The sequence below is a fragment of the Anabrus simplex genome, chromosome 1 (genome assembly GCF_040414725.1).
Source record: "Anabrus simplex isolate iqAnaSimp1 chromosome 1, ASM4041472v1, whole genome shotgun sequence".
Lineage (NCBI taxonomy): Eukaryota > Metazoa > Arthropoda > Insecta > Orthoptera > Tettigoniidae > Anabrus > Anabrus simplex.
In genome coordinates this window covers 644504190-644519810 of record NC_090265.1, presented here as the reverse complement: position 1 = coordinate 644519810, position 15621 = coordinate 644504190, and the positions used below count along the sequence as shown (strand labels likewise).

Below are 15621 nucleotides of genomic sequence, written 5' to 3'. Positions count from 1 at the left end.
TTGGTTTATGTATGTGAAAGTTAGAATATATGTCTAAATTCAGACACACTGTGGAGGATTTTTGTGTCCTTTTTTTCCAGCATTGTCCTCCTTGGGAGCAGCCTGCAGGCTTTTATTTACCTTGACGACAGGTGGTGTGTACTGAATAGGATAAGGACTGGCCAGGGAAGATGCAGAGCAATATTGAACAGGTGGGGATGGAAGTCCTCTCCTAATTGCAACTGCGGTGAAGAGCAGCAAACCATGGATCATATAGTGCTCGAATGTCCTCTCAGAGCGTTTAGAGTCTCAATGAAAGATCTCCAAAACCTAACACAAGAAGTCGTTGAGTGGATTAACCATGTGGACATAGTATTGTGAATATTTTTATGAACTTGAGTGTGTATATGTGTGTATTTTTGTATATATTTTGTAAATAACTGATATTCCTCCTTTCATCATACAATAAATAAAATAATTTTGTTCTCTTTTTTATCTATTTGCATCTGGCCAGCCTAGCTGAATTGGTTTTCAAGGTTTCAGCTAGAGACAAAGAGATAAAGAAACTGTCGCATGTGACATTTCTTCCTTTGTGTATGTAAGGTCTCATCAGTTTCTTTACAACAAAGACACCAAGACGCTCACCATCGTGTCTAATGTCATCTCTTCCAAGATAAGGGAGAGCATTCACAACATACTTCAAGTCTCTGTCTACTGCCATCCAATATTTCTATCCATATATATCTGGTTTTGAGGCCATGAACCATGTAAATCTGCAGCGACATTTAGGAGGAAAGAGTTGCTCATCAATAGTTATATATGGCCCAGAAATGAAGCTACATTGTGCATTTGCAATGAAAGCATACCAAATATCAGATATCAATGCAAACTTATCTTCGTTTATTCTTTCGGATCTTGTAGATTTAACATCAAATCTCAAAAATCATCAGAAGACTGGTTGGAATCTCAAGAAGATATACTAAGCGAAGAGTTTGTGGAGATAGGGGAGTCAATTCTTTTCATCTCCAACTTATATTGAACCCCTGGCATGACAGGGAATATGGGATCCTGTTCCTTACACTTCTAGCACAGCAAATTTTACTGCTGCACCAGTAATCGAAACCACGACTGTGGGGATTGTAATACGGAATGTCACTGCAACAACACTCAATGGAATAAAAATTAATTCATCAGACACAATGTTCCAAGGCTCACCCTCTTATTCATTGACCAAAATATCATTTAGGGTGTCAATATCTTCTCTGCAAATAACCTCAACCATTGTGGCTGAGGTTAACTCCCAATGAGTAATCAAGGTACCCTGTCCCCTTCAGAGCGGATAGGGGGTTCCCATAGGGATGATCTTCGGATCCGTGGACCAACAGGGAGCCCAATTCCTGGGGGCTTCAAAATACTGGGACACTCTCTCTCCAGTGGACATAAATATGGAGGACCCTAACACAGGGTAATGTGCCAAACGGTAAAACAGGAGGAAGAGGATCCATTTCCAATGTTATGGTTTCCCAATGGCTGTGGAGGCGGAAGAGGATAAAGCCAGATGGACTGGCTATCAAGGTGCTACTCAACTAATTTGGAGTCTGTGGCAGTCCATTGCAGTTTTGGAGCTTGCTACTGCCTGTCTCATACTACATGTGCCACGGTGAAAAGCTCTGAAATCATAGTGTGTGGGCCTCCTCCCTGCAAGTTGCGGCCCACCTTAAACAAAGTCATGCTTATGGCATTTTCTCCTGCTACTCCTACAAAGTCCAACTGCAATGAATAAAGACGGTGGAAGCAGATTTAGGGGGAAATCGGAACCTTCTAGTCTGGACCTGCACGTTGGTGCCAGATGTGTGATGGTTGTCTTTCCTGAGACTTAGTGGCTACTCAGGGTTCCGGTCCTGCATCTGTGTCTGGGCAGGCCTATTTAGGATCACCGCTGCCCACCCCGAATGGGGAAGGCCCTAGAAAATGTGGGCTAAACATCGGTAGCCACACTCAGATCTCGGCTAGGAAACTGCACCCAGATGGACACCCCAATTTTGCAGTCGTAACATGAGAGAACTTTGATTATAAGATCGTGGAATATCAGAACTTTACTAGACAGTAATGCCCGTTGCTCACGGTCAAATTTTTCACCAAATTTATTGAACAACTCGTTGTTCAATAAGGAGTGACTGTTGCTAACGGTCAAATTTTACGGAACACCTGATTTGATAAAGTATTTTGTCAAATCATGGTCAAATAGAGCATGTCCTATTTTCATTAAATTATTTGACACAACAGCCAATCACAGCAGTGTATGAGATGAAGTAGCGATCTGGTAGCGGGTCTGTGAAGCTCAAGTTGTAAACAAACATGTCGGGCTGGACGAAAGAAGCAGTCGAAATTTTAATTGAAGAGTATATGAAACATACGTGTTTGTATGCAGTTAAGTCTCCACTGTATCATAACAGGAATGCTAGGAGAGATGCGGAGGCAAAAATTGCGCGGGCACTGTGTGAAGTCCGGCCAAACACGGATTCTTCAGAAGTGAAGTCCAAGATCAATGGCCTACGAACACAATTCAACAACGAAAGGTTAGTGCAGTGTTATTCCTTCACTTTATTATTATTTTACGATCTGGGAGACGATTGTTCCGTTATTGTAGTTAGTACTCGGCCTGTGATAAATTATTTGAATGATCTATCTCAAGTTCGGTCTAGCCATTCATAGAAAGGCCTATGTTTTCTAAGCAGCAGTAACTATTATAGATAGGCCTACTGTATGTGTTTTAATGGATTGACATTACGATTTCAGGAATAAAGTTAACAAACTGAAGAGTGGAATGAGCTCCGATGATGTGTACAGGCCATCATTTGTGTGGTATGACAGACTGCTGTTTCTTACTGACCACATCATGCCAAGAAGTAGCAAATCTAACCTTGACATGTCACAGCTAAGTGAAGATGGATTTACTGAGTCTATAGTCTTGGTAAGTGCACTGAATACGAAGTATATTAATCATTTTATGAAATAAATAACTTGCATTCTAATGATCATCATTATAAATATCCTATAAAAGTGAAGCAGAATAAATTAAGAAGCAAGTTAGAAAAGTAAGTAGGCTAGGCCTAAATAAAGAAACCTTTCTGAAATATTGTTTATTTAAGAGAACAAAATCACTGATGCTTGGTTCTAAGGTTGCTATTGTATAAGCTGTTCATTAAAATAACATTAGACGTTTTAGTGCAGGCAACACTTGTAAAAGTTTCATGTGAGAAGAAAGGTAGGGGGATTTTAATGTTGGTGGTTCTTAATCATACTGGTCTCTCTCTTTGCTAGTGGTGCTGATGAGATGAAGTAACAATTGCCATATGTAATTGTAGGGATGATTTGGTTACTGAGTTCAAACACCTGCATTACTGAGCTGCATGTCATTTAGATCTATTAAAATTGTAAAGTAATACTTTATAATATTTACATATATTATCAGACTAATTACCAAAAATGAAACAAGACAGCAAATAGTGAAATCAAAAAAGTGTTTGTTCTGCCTTCAAAATCGGTAGCTGTTCACCCAATGTTCTTGCCACTTCACTTGTCCTATTCTACTGAAATAACCTTTAAAATTATTTGTTATGTTCAGAGGTATTTGAGCTGCTGTGTTTCCACTTTGCCCCTCAGTTCCTTCCATTGACTGACTGTTCCTCCAGTTTCCATGCTGCAGCCTTCCTTCATTTATATTTTCCTGATCTGTGCTGTTCAGACACATGTAAACTGCTTTGTTCTATTCCAGAAGGAAGTTATGCAAAGTATTATCCGCGCACTTTTTAGTGATAGATTTTTGTACTCGTTGGAGAAGTAAGAAGGGTTCCGTTAATACTGCCAACTGAATGGAAATGAAATCTGAATTGAATCGATAATATGATCGATCGATATGAATTTTATAAACCTTTATTATTTTAAGCAAACAACTGTGTCACACACACAATATTTAATACTATATAACATTTCCCGTTGCGAAACGTGTTCCTAGCATGAATTCTATAGTTTGGCTTTGCTGTGTAAACAACAACAGTACGAGTACTTGAAGTGTACGCCAGATGGCGCACAGCGATGATAAGCGATTCTTAGTTTGTGTTTCAAAGGTTGCCAATACGAATCTCGAAGATAACCAAAGTCGACCGCTTCAGCACTAGGGTGTAAATCTATCACTAAAAAGTGCGCAGATAATACAGGTGACTTGAACAATAGCTCCAACTTTGTCCACTGACAGGTTTATTTTACTTATGGGACATTGGTACTGAGTTTTCAGACTTCCATATTTCTGAACCAAACTTCCTGAAATTTTGACAGCTGACTTTAAACTTAGAAACTAACATGTATACAACATTTCATTGAAATTATTCAATTAATTCTCAAAATGTATGCATTTTACTTAAATTATTTTTGCTAATCATGTATTAATCAAAATCTTCCACACACATTAGCAATGCTATTAAAATTTAGTATTTTGATATTACATACCCTCAAACAGGCTTAAGAACTTTACAGAAAGATATCTCAAGTAACTTCAAAGATTTAGCTGTAATAAATTTTAATATCACACATTAAATTTTTTTAAAATTTTATGGCTTCTTTCCTACAAATTTTTATTTTTCTTACTCAGAACAAAGAAACCTGAATTTTTGCTCTATAACTTTGTTCACTGTCTATTTCTGAACATAAATGGAAAATTTCACCCATTTCAGACAAAATGTGATACGTGTAGACACAGCGAGCTAACAATTCATTGCTTGCTAGTCTCTGGTAGGTAGGCAAAATTCTCAATAACATTGACATGGTACAGTGAATGCCTACCTGAAGGTTCAGAATGCTCCTGATTTGTAAGTTTCCCCTTCCTGTTTCTTAGCAGCTTCCTGTTGCAATTTTCTTGATTTTATGCCATGTGGTGCCCCTTTCTTTCGTTTAACCCATGACCTGCTTTCGTTTACTCTGGCAATATCACGATGCTGACAAATTGTAGAGGAAGCTGTTGGATATTCTTCCCCTCTTAGCACACATTTCAGTTTATGGGTGGCAGAGCATCCCATATTGAACTCAGAAACTCCACTGAATGCTCCCAAGTCCAGCCTTTTTTAGAAAAAAAAATTTCTTTTGGACATTTTTTCCAAATGAGAGAATGCACACTCTCATTGGAATTTTGTGTTCCTCCCCTGACACATTGAGCTAACAATTCATTGCTTGCTAGTCTCTGGTAGACAGGCAAAATTCTCAATAACATGCTGTCAGACAACTGAACAGACATCTTGGTATGGCTCTGTGGAGTCCCGCCACGGGCAATGCTTCTATTATAGAAGCACCAAGAATCTGTTCCTTGGGGACATTTTTTGTGTTCTGGTTTGTGATCTGTAGACCTGTAATGGTACAGGGTAGCATATATTGCATTTTTCATGGCAGGTACATCTGGTAAATGATTCTGAATGACCTGTCTATAGTAACTTGTGAGTTTCTTTATGTTCTCTAAATTCAGTTTAGTAGGGCCACGACCACCCAGTTTTAGGTCTTTAGTGTCCTTTCTTAGTTTAAAAAATGCTGTGGTCATTCTTTGCCACATGCTTAACACTCCTCTTTTACTATTTCCACACCTTTACCATACATTGAAACTTCATTCAGGTGCTGGTGGGTCCTAGCATCTCCGTCAGAGAGTACAGTGGTGTATCTCATCTTGCACTCCTGAAGAGATCTCCACATTATATCAGCTGCAGTGACCTCCATTGAACCTGAGGAGCCATCATAATTTTTACAGCATTCACCACTCTTTTTATGATACCCTGAAAGCACCATGAATTCTGGTATATCAGGATCCATTTCATTAGCGATAGTGACACAATAGTGGCAAAATTTTGACAAAACCTCATAGTAAATGATCAGTCCTGTTAAAATATCAGCTACCAGGTCAATGCCATACAATGATGTATGGCCTTGCTTGTGATATGTACCATCATAAGACACAGCAATGTCTATGACACTGGCATTCACTAATGAAGAATCAACATCCTCATGTGCTTTGCGAACATTCATTCTGGACTGCCTAAGCATTTTCATTTTTGCATCTATGACCTCTGTGGCTAGGCCATTCATGTGGCTGGTGAATATCTTGGAGTTCATACAGTGCATACCCATGCATATGCAGAACCTTTCCATATATCTATGGCCTAGCCCCATACTTAGAAAAGCCTCTACACTTTTTCTATTGACATCAAAGGGAGGTCTTTCAGATTTACACTGTACTTTGGCCCTAGGACTGGTATACACCTTGATGGTACAATGCTTGCATGCATTACATATTACATGGAGCTTGTTTGCCAAACCAAGCTGATCTTTTACCACAACATTTAGACTAGCACGGTCATATTCAGGGCATTTAACATTTTTTAATAAATCCTGAAGAGTGGCACTATGTATTAGCATGTAGCTCGAATCACTCTGACCTAGCAGCACAGGTGAAACTGCAGATAATTTCTGCTCAGTTCTAGTTTAATTTGATTGATTTTCAATAGATCTGTTATGAAAAGCAACATTATTACCACTAAGCTGTAAATTAGTGGTAGATTTTCCAACAGTAGCATTGCTACAACTAGGTTCTAAATCTGTAGTAGACGGTGCAACAGTTTGGCCTACCTGATTTTTCAACTCCCTTTTCTTACTCAGGCCTTCACGAGCTGCCTCAAGTTGTTTTTTCCTTTTATTAGATCTTCATTTAGAGGGATACCATCGTGAGCTTGACGTATCCATTTTCGTTTTACCAAGAAATGGAAATTAGTACAGCTGAACACTACTTTGTTTGCAAACACACATTACCCGACTCTACCTGCAATTGAAATTTCTTTTGCTCCATTGTCAATACTCTGTTGGGAGAGGGTTTCATGATGTTTATGGACAGTGGAAAAGCATCATCAGCCACAAAAACAAAGGGAAACTCCTTGTCAGATTCAGACAGCTGACGAGGAGGAGGTATGATCAGCATTCTGTCATGCATTACTGAAGATAAATCACTTTTCTGAAACACACCCCCATCACTTACACGACCATTAGTTCCAATATCCACATAAATAAATTTATAGGTTGCATCAACCACTGCTAGTAAAATAATGCGTTTTGTGCCCTTGTAATTATAATAGTGTGATCCACTTGATTGTGGAGCTGCAAAATGAATGTTTCCCATCAATTGCTCCCATGCAGTTTGGGAAGTTCCACTTCTCTTCAAATTCTTGAGCATTATTTAACCATTTTTCATTTGTGTCTGGAACCTGAAATGAAAATTAATTCCTTACAGAATTTTGAAGGAAGCTCCATGATGACGATGGATCATATAGCATTAGATGATGACGGGGCACTGGTAGACCTAGTTCAGGAGTCTGACACAGTCACACCTGCTTCTAGCACAAAGAGTGTGATGAACCAGCCCCCACAAAAAGAAGGTACAAAACATTATATACCCAGTAAAATGGAGTTACTGCATTTAATTTACAATAACATTCTTAGGAAAGCGTGGTTTCATTAATGATACTTTTAAAATATGAGGGATTTTCCACTTTTCAGGTACATCGATCAGAAAAAGAAAAAAGGTTTCACCTGAGGACCAAGTGCTGGCAAGTGCTAGTCAGGTATTAGCATCCATGTCAGCTTCAGCTGTAGATTCAGAGGAAGCATTTGCAAACTACATTGCTTGTGAGCTCCGTCAAATAAAAAACAAAAGAGTGAAAATTTTAACTAAACAAAAAATACAGAACTTACTTACAGAGGCTCTACTGGAAGAAATGGAGTAAAATATGTCATAAAATAAAATAATTCCCTTATGTTGTGATATCATTATTAATAAATATACAGTCCTACTTACAAATAGTCTTTCCTTAATGCATTGCCTATCTGCCTACATGTTTCAGGGATTATACGACCCAGGGTACCAAAAGGTATTTTTGTAGCATACATGAGGTTTGTATATAATTCACCAGTGGCAAGAAATCGCAGTGTTACTTGTAGTCTCATTGCAGCTAGAATAGCTTGCCTCATATTTGTGTCTTTCTTGCTATTCTAGGTCCAACTAACTGGAGCAATTTTTTGAAGTTCCCTTCACTCACTCTTAAGAAATTCCTGTATGATTCAGTGTCCTCTAACCTCAATTTATTCTGGACTAAAGATAACAATCCCCTTCCATCATCCCACCCAAGGTCTGGTCCACCACCTTATAGCTCTCCTCTTCCTACTGTTTTTCCTTTTAATAACTGCACATGCAGCTATTGCAACTAAAGCTGCAATTTGTTTACTATGTACTGATGGCATTTGTGATTTATTCACTGACAGTAGAACATGCTCATCTGACAGCCAAAGAGCAAAACAATCAGTTTCAGTACTTGGGACCTATTCCCACAGAGGTCAGGCCAAACAAATTTAATTCTGAGTTTTGACCAACAGATGGCACTGGTATGAGTTTGAAGAAATATTTTACCGTGTACAACACAACATATTTGATAAAAGATGTTAAGAAATTTTTGTCAAATCTTTTGTCAAATAATTTTACCAAAACTTTGACCGTGAGCAACAGGCATAATACCAGACCTGAAAGATGAACGGCTCTTGTCACTCATGAGTTAGCAAGATTTAACATCAACGCTGCTGCATTAAGTGAAACTAGATTACTGAATGAGGGAAAACTGACTGAATCTAGTTCAGGCTATAGCACCTTCTGGAAAGGAAAAAATGAAGGTGAACATCGAATTCATGGTGTTAGATTTGCAGTGAAAACTAAACTGGTAAACACGCTTAGGTTAATACCTACTGCAGTTAATGAAAGACTCACGACCCTCCGCATACCACTCTCTGGAGATAAATTCATCACTCTCATCTCTGCTTACGCTCTGAAAATTCTAAGAATCAATTCTATCATCAACTGAATACAATACTTTCCAAACTGCCCACCATGGATAAATTATTATTCCTTGGTAACTTCAATGCTAGAGTGGGTAGAGATAATTGGCTATGGGGTAATGTCATAGGCAATCAAGGCATAGGAAACTGCAATGCAAATGGATTACTTCTTCTGTTTACCAAACAGATACAAAACTACATGGATGCACCCACATTTAAAACACTGGCACCTCATTGATTATGTCATAACCCGACAATGCGACAAGAAAGACACCCTCATCACAAAGACAGCTAGAAACATCGATGAATGTTGGACAGATCATAGACATCTTATCAGCCGACTCAGAATTTTGGTGCGCCAGAAACCACATACTCGTTTTACAAACCCTTCAAGGAAGAAATTTAATACCTCCAAACTTCAAAATGAAACTGTTGTTAAAGAATTCTAAAATGCAATCAATACCAAGGATGTGGAGCTGGAATTGACCACGCTTCAAACTATCATAAAATATTCGACAGGAAAAAAAAAAAGAGAGAGAAAAAAAAAAGAGAAAAAAATTGGTTACGAGAAAAGGAAGAGAAATGATTGGTTTGATGATAATAATGAAGACATTCTGAAACTAATTAGTGAAAAAAAGGGAAGCCTACTTATCCCTTACACAAGACCCTTCCTCTGTAGTGAAGAAAGCATGTTTCCAAGAGCTTTAAGATGAAATGTCAGACTGATATAAGACAGATGAAATATGAACGGTGGCAGCAGAAAGCCAAGGAACTCCGGTCTTTGTCTGATACCAGAGACGTCAGGAATTTCTACGAAAAACTAAAGGAAATTTTTGGGCCCTCTCGCTCTTCATCAGGTGTGCTGAAAGCCATTGACAATAACACCATCTTTACAGACAATCAAGACATATTAAGATTCTGGAAGGAACACTTCAGCCTACATTTGAATCGAAGCTCAACTGCTGCCAAAGACTTCCTCCAACATGTGCTACAACATCCTCTGCAACTGTGGATGGCAGTCCAACCAACCTTCCATGAATTCACCTAAGCCCTAAAAAGTATGAAACCAAGAAAATCTCCAGAACCAGATAACATCCCTCTAGAACTTATTCAAAGAGGAGTACTATCTTTGAAGACCAGGATTTTCTTCCTAATTCTGGTAATTTGGGAAACACAGATAAGGTGCCTGCCGACATGAAGAATGCCACCATAGTAACCATTTCCAAGAAAGATGATCGAGGTATCTGTGGCAATTATCATGGCATTTCCCTACTAACCATAGCAGGAAAAGTTCTGGCAAGGATTTTGTTGAACCGTCTTCAGACTGTCTCTGAAATGGTACTCCGAGATTCTCAATCTGGGTTTCGGGCTTCAAGAGGTACCATTGACATGATCTTTTGTGCTAGACAAATCCAAAAGAAATGTAGAGAACAACAAATCCCGCTTCTTATGGTATTTTACGATCTAGTCAATACGGACCAAAATATTATTTTCATCACATGTAATAATACCAACAACACAGTTATGGTACAAGATGATTTATTACAACATATTAGAATCATTCCAAATTGACGGTTTTCACTTTACAAAAGAAAATTTAATGTGTCCTATTCAATACATAACTCCATCATTAGTTCCATTACAGATTGGAACTTCATTGATGGTTTCCACTATGGTCACATACTGTTTTGCCATGCATCTGTTATCTTCTGTAACAAGGTATCTCGATATTTTTGCTGCCCTCCTGACTATTTAGAATAGGGTAGGCGCACCTGGCCAACATTGGAAACGATCACTGATAGCGGGGCTGCTGGAATTGAGAAGACCAGGCCTTTCGAGAGTGCTACTATCCCAAAATTTGAAATTCATTGGTGGTTTTTCATCACATATCACATGCATTTCACCTGGCGCGATTCCTCTCAAACTTGGTTTCTCAAGTTTTTCGCTCCCCCTTAACTATTCATGGTGATGGTGACTCTACAAAGACAGACTGTCAATTCTGAGCTTTTGACACAGCTATTTTGTCCTGTTTTTTCTTATAACATAAGGTATGTTGATGATGCATTTGTGGTCTGGACAGAAGGTCCTGAGAAACTTCTATTTCTAAACCACCTACATCAGCAACATCCTTCAATAAAATTTGCTATGGAGATGGAGTCGGACAGATGCCTTCCTTTCTTGGATGTTCTAATAAGAAACCGGACGGCTCCTTAGAACATACCGTCTACAGTATCATAAGCCTACCCACAAAAATCACTATCTTCATGCAGATTCTCACCACCATCCTGCACAAAAACAAGGCATTCTCAAGACACTCGCCAAGAGGGCGAGACAAATTTGTGAGCCATCACATATCCAGGTAGAGATGAACACACTCAAAGTCGCGTACAAGGGTAATGGTTACAGCGATTTGCAGATTCATAGAGCCCTGCATCCCAGAGAAATGACCAAGCAAAGCTCACAGAAGGAAGAAGTGAAGGGAACTGCCTACTTGCATTACATTCACAACACCACAGATCGAATTGCCAAGGTCCTCCGCAAACACAATATAAAAACCGTGTTTGGCACTGCCACTAAAACTGCTCACAGTCTGAGTAAAACCAAGGACAAATTGTCCCCACTTTTACATTCTGGGGTATACAAAATTTCCTGTACTTGCAGTAAGGTATACATCGGCCAAACATGCCAGTCCATTGGTACCCGTATCAAAGAACACAAACGTAATATTCGTCTCAAACAACCAGACAAATCGGCAATAGCTGAGCACGCTCTATTGTCGGGTCATGATGTCATGTTAAAAGATGCTCGAGCTCTTACCCACACTAGACACTACAGGTCCAGGATTATACGGGAAGCTGTGGAAATACGTAGAAAACCTAACAATTTCAACAGGGACACCGGCTATCTATTACGTAATACCTGGTTGCCAGCTATTAAGAATTTACGTAGGTAGTTCCCTTCCCTGTCCTTTCACTATTGTTATTTCGTCTCGGTGTTTTCCAAATTCGTACGTTCCTCGGCGTCAGATGTTTCATTCCAGGCTTGTGTCTATATCATACACATGTCAAGTTCATATGTTACGTACACATGTTATGTGCTTAGTCTGATGGTTCGGTCAGCTTCCGCTTCGAACGCTAGCGTTGTGCCACGTCCTGGAAGCCATCTGGTGGCGAATGAACGTACCATTTCCACTTCTATTATAACGTCTAAATTTTAAAGAGTCATTGTTTAAGAAGCCTTTCTCGTGGACAGTTGAGATTTCTTCTGAGGATGTAGGGCACAGTACCCTGTGAAATGTAAAGAATTTCACCTTATTTTCTTGACATGCCATAAGCCCAAAAGCCTATATAGCATCATGTCTAAAAATAAAAATAAATTGTTTTTGGACTAAGAGGTCCACAACCTCACTATATCACCTATTGTTCATTTCCGTCTTATCTCATTTGTTTTTATTCTTTTCTTTGTGGGTTTTAACTCACATTTTAGATTCAATTATAGAAAAAGGTTAACCCTTTTTTCACTGAGGATGTCTCAAGCGAGTTGTTTGTTGCTTCATCTAATGACTGAGATATGTATATATTGAATTGTTTTTATTTTCCGTCATGTTTTTATTTGTTCCTTCATAATGTTTTTGACACATTTTTAGCTTCTATTATGTAAATAACTTTAACCCCTCTTTTTCAGTGAAGATGGCTCAAACGAGTCAATACATGTTTGACTTTTATTACTCCATCTAATGATGGAGTTATGTACTGAATAGGAGGACACATTAAATTTTCCTTTGTAAAGTGAAAACAAGATGATTTATCAAATTATCTCTACATTGACCAGTGACTGAATTCAAGAGGACAAACTAGGGCAAATATTTGTTTACCGGAGGAGGAATTTTGGACTGGAATAATTTACCAAGGGAGATGTTTGATAAATTTCCAATGTCTTTGAATTCCTTTAAGAAAGGACTAAATAACCAACCTTTAAGTTCTTTCTTCACGTCGGAACATATTCAAAATGTCGGCAACGTGCACATATGATACTTAAAACAATAACACTGACCAACTCGGAACAAGAACTTAACAGGTATTTTACTTTCCTAGGGCCGGTTCTACCACCTACTGGTAAAGTAGCGCGTAATTTGCCCTCCGCGTAAAAGGATGTTTCCGTCCGACCACTCCCAGGTAGCGCTATCGGCAGCATAAATCGTCGTTACCCGGCGCGTAATTTCTCGGCCACTTCGAGGGCCCGATAAGACTTTACCTGCCGGGCAAGTTCTGAGAGCTGAACATTATTAGCTGTATTTCTGATGATATGAAACTCAAATTAGCTTAGTATACTGAAAAAAACAGTATACTGTAACAGTGATCGATATTGTATTGCAGGATTTTGAACATTAATGCTTCCCTTTAGTTGCAACGGTCACACCAGCCTCTCGCATCGGTAGCGCAGGGAACACATTTTATTCGTCAAGCTTTCGTAAAGAAACTCTAAAAGGATGTAAAATCAAAATCTATTTGGAAATCATTTCAAATGCGCTTTAATTTTCTACTTTTTCAGTTTTCGGACACGAGATATATATTACTGTACGTATCCTACCGAACCCAAGCGTTTTCGTAGCGTAGTGGTTAACACGTACGCTTGGTAGTACGAAGTGTGGAGGTTCGAGTCTTTATTATGACGAATCTTTTTTATTTCCATTATTAGCGTTGTGTTAATCTGTATGCCTCTTTTCATACGTTCTTATCACAATATTATGTCTACTAGGAAAATTGCTTTATATGTAAGCTACCTATAGCAAGTGATGTTATGATTACTAGCATATAGGACTGTCGCCCAGGTAGCAGATTCCCTATTAGTTGTTTACATAGGCTTGTAAATTATTTCGAAGAAATTGGAAACTATTCCATTCCCGAATTCCTCTTCCTATGAATGGATATTTATCCCGATTAGTTCTTTACATTTACAGTACCTTCCAACTTTATCTTCATAAAGTTGAAAATTAAAATGAAATGCTTTATCAATAAATGGAAGCATCTGGAACTAAACGAGGTCACAGAACTGGTTGCAAATAGAGCATCGCGGAGATACTTAATCAATTCACAGAAGGCTGCAGATAGAATGCTCAAAGGTAATAAGTCCGTAAAGAAGATGTGTGTATATACGTATATGGAAGCGCGTAAAAGAGAGTTAAGAACAACGGCAGGGAACGAAAATACACTTTAAAATGTAAATTAGAAATACAATGAAAACCTGCGTACCTTGTATTACGGAGCGAGCGACTTGACCAGTCTACTGCGAGAATACCTTTCAAAAACGCTGCCTTGCATGGCAGGTTATAACTGGCGTAAGAAAACGCAATCTCGAGATTTTAATCCCAATTAGGTATTGATATTGAAGATCATAGATTAAAATCACGAAAGCTTAACATGAATCGTTGTCCATAACTCTTAAGACTCCCCTTATTAGGCTTTTTGGTGATAATCAGCAGACGCAAGCACAGGGAAATAAGACAATCAAAATGGGTTTCATGCATCTGACGATAGATAGCACCACACTCGAAAGCGAGAAATCGCTGAAAATCAGTCTAGCCAACTTCGTATATCGGTGTCTAGCTCCGGGTAGCTACCTAGCGCTTGCGCGGAGGTGGTTGGACGCAAGCCAAAGTACCAGCCGATTTACACCTCCAGGTAGTTTACCTCCCGGGCAGCTGCCAGCCACTTTACCAGCAGATGGTAGAACCGGCCCTTAGTGGAAATTCTATCATTCCAAGAAATTGTCAATCATAGCTTGCACGCTTCAACCCCGTATATTTGTACATTGTAAAATGAAACTTGTAACGTGTCAGTTTTCTTTGAATGTGTAAATATAGGAAAATAAAACCAAGTATATTAATATAGAGCACAGTATAAATCAAACCTGAATATTTTTAAACAGTTATTTTTTCTTGCAATTAGTGTCTTCTTTTAATACTTTACTCCAATCAGCACTTCACTGCATGGTGTGAGGAGAGTTTCACAGGTGCAATTAAATGCCACTGCTCCTGTCCCATACTAAGTGCATTTGCTCTCTCACTTGACTCTGATGTGCACTTAGTACGAAAGTTGCTTGCATTTCAGACAAGTGAGGCCACACGCAATGGGCTAGCCTCAACACATGCCCAGCTGAGCAACTCTGCTCTATATGGACACTGTGGTGAGGTATGGAATTGAACTCAGGCTTTTGGCATGTAATTTAGTGATTACAAATTGTATACTACCCCTCTGCTGGCTGGCCGGTCTACATTCCAATGGTCGTTTTTTTTTCTCCCAACAATCGGACTCAAAGCAGCAAACCTCTGTGCCAGATCATAAAGACGTAACTTTAATGACCATGGTCACCAGGCGGGCTATTTACAAAGAAATGATCGTACGTTAAAAGCAATTGCATCAATGAATTTTCCTACTTTAACATTGCTGTGCTGGTAGATGAGACCTGTATATTTCCCTTAAATTATCAATTCCCTTAAAGTGTAATTTCTGCCTGGGAGACTGATTACCTCGGATCGAGTAGGGGTATTTCAGCCGCCTTGACAAAGAATACTGCAAGTATTCGAAACGTCGGCAAACTGTATGTGATGTGCAGACAAGTACAACACGGTTCAACCCGGAAATTAAATTAAATAACCCCTTAAAGTATATTTCCGTCCATGGAAAAGAGGAACATACTGTTTTTCGAGCCCCTTAATATCATGCCAGA

At 38.9% G+C, this 15621-nt stretch overlaps 1 protein-coding gene across 1 annotated transcript; it reads left to right on the top strand.

Moving 5' to 3' along the window:
- Positions 1-2092: 2092 nt before the first annotated feature.
- Positions 2093-7793, top strand: LOC137497055 (uncharacterized). Its single transcript, XM_068225656.1, has 4 exons — positions 2093-2558; positions 2779-2953; positions 7301-7445; positions 7567-7793. Exons 1-4 carry the CDS (start codon positions 2338-2340, stop codon positions 7791-7793), a joined length of 768 nt encoding a protein of 255 aa, XP_068081757.1. The 5' UTR covers positions 2093-2337.
- The last annotated feature ends 7828 nt before the right edge of the window (positions 7794-15621 follow it).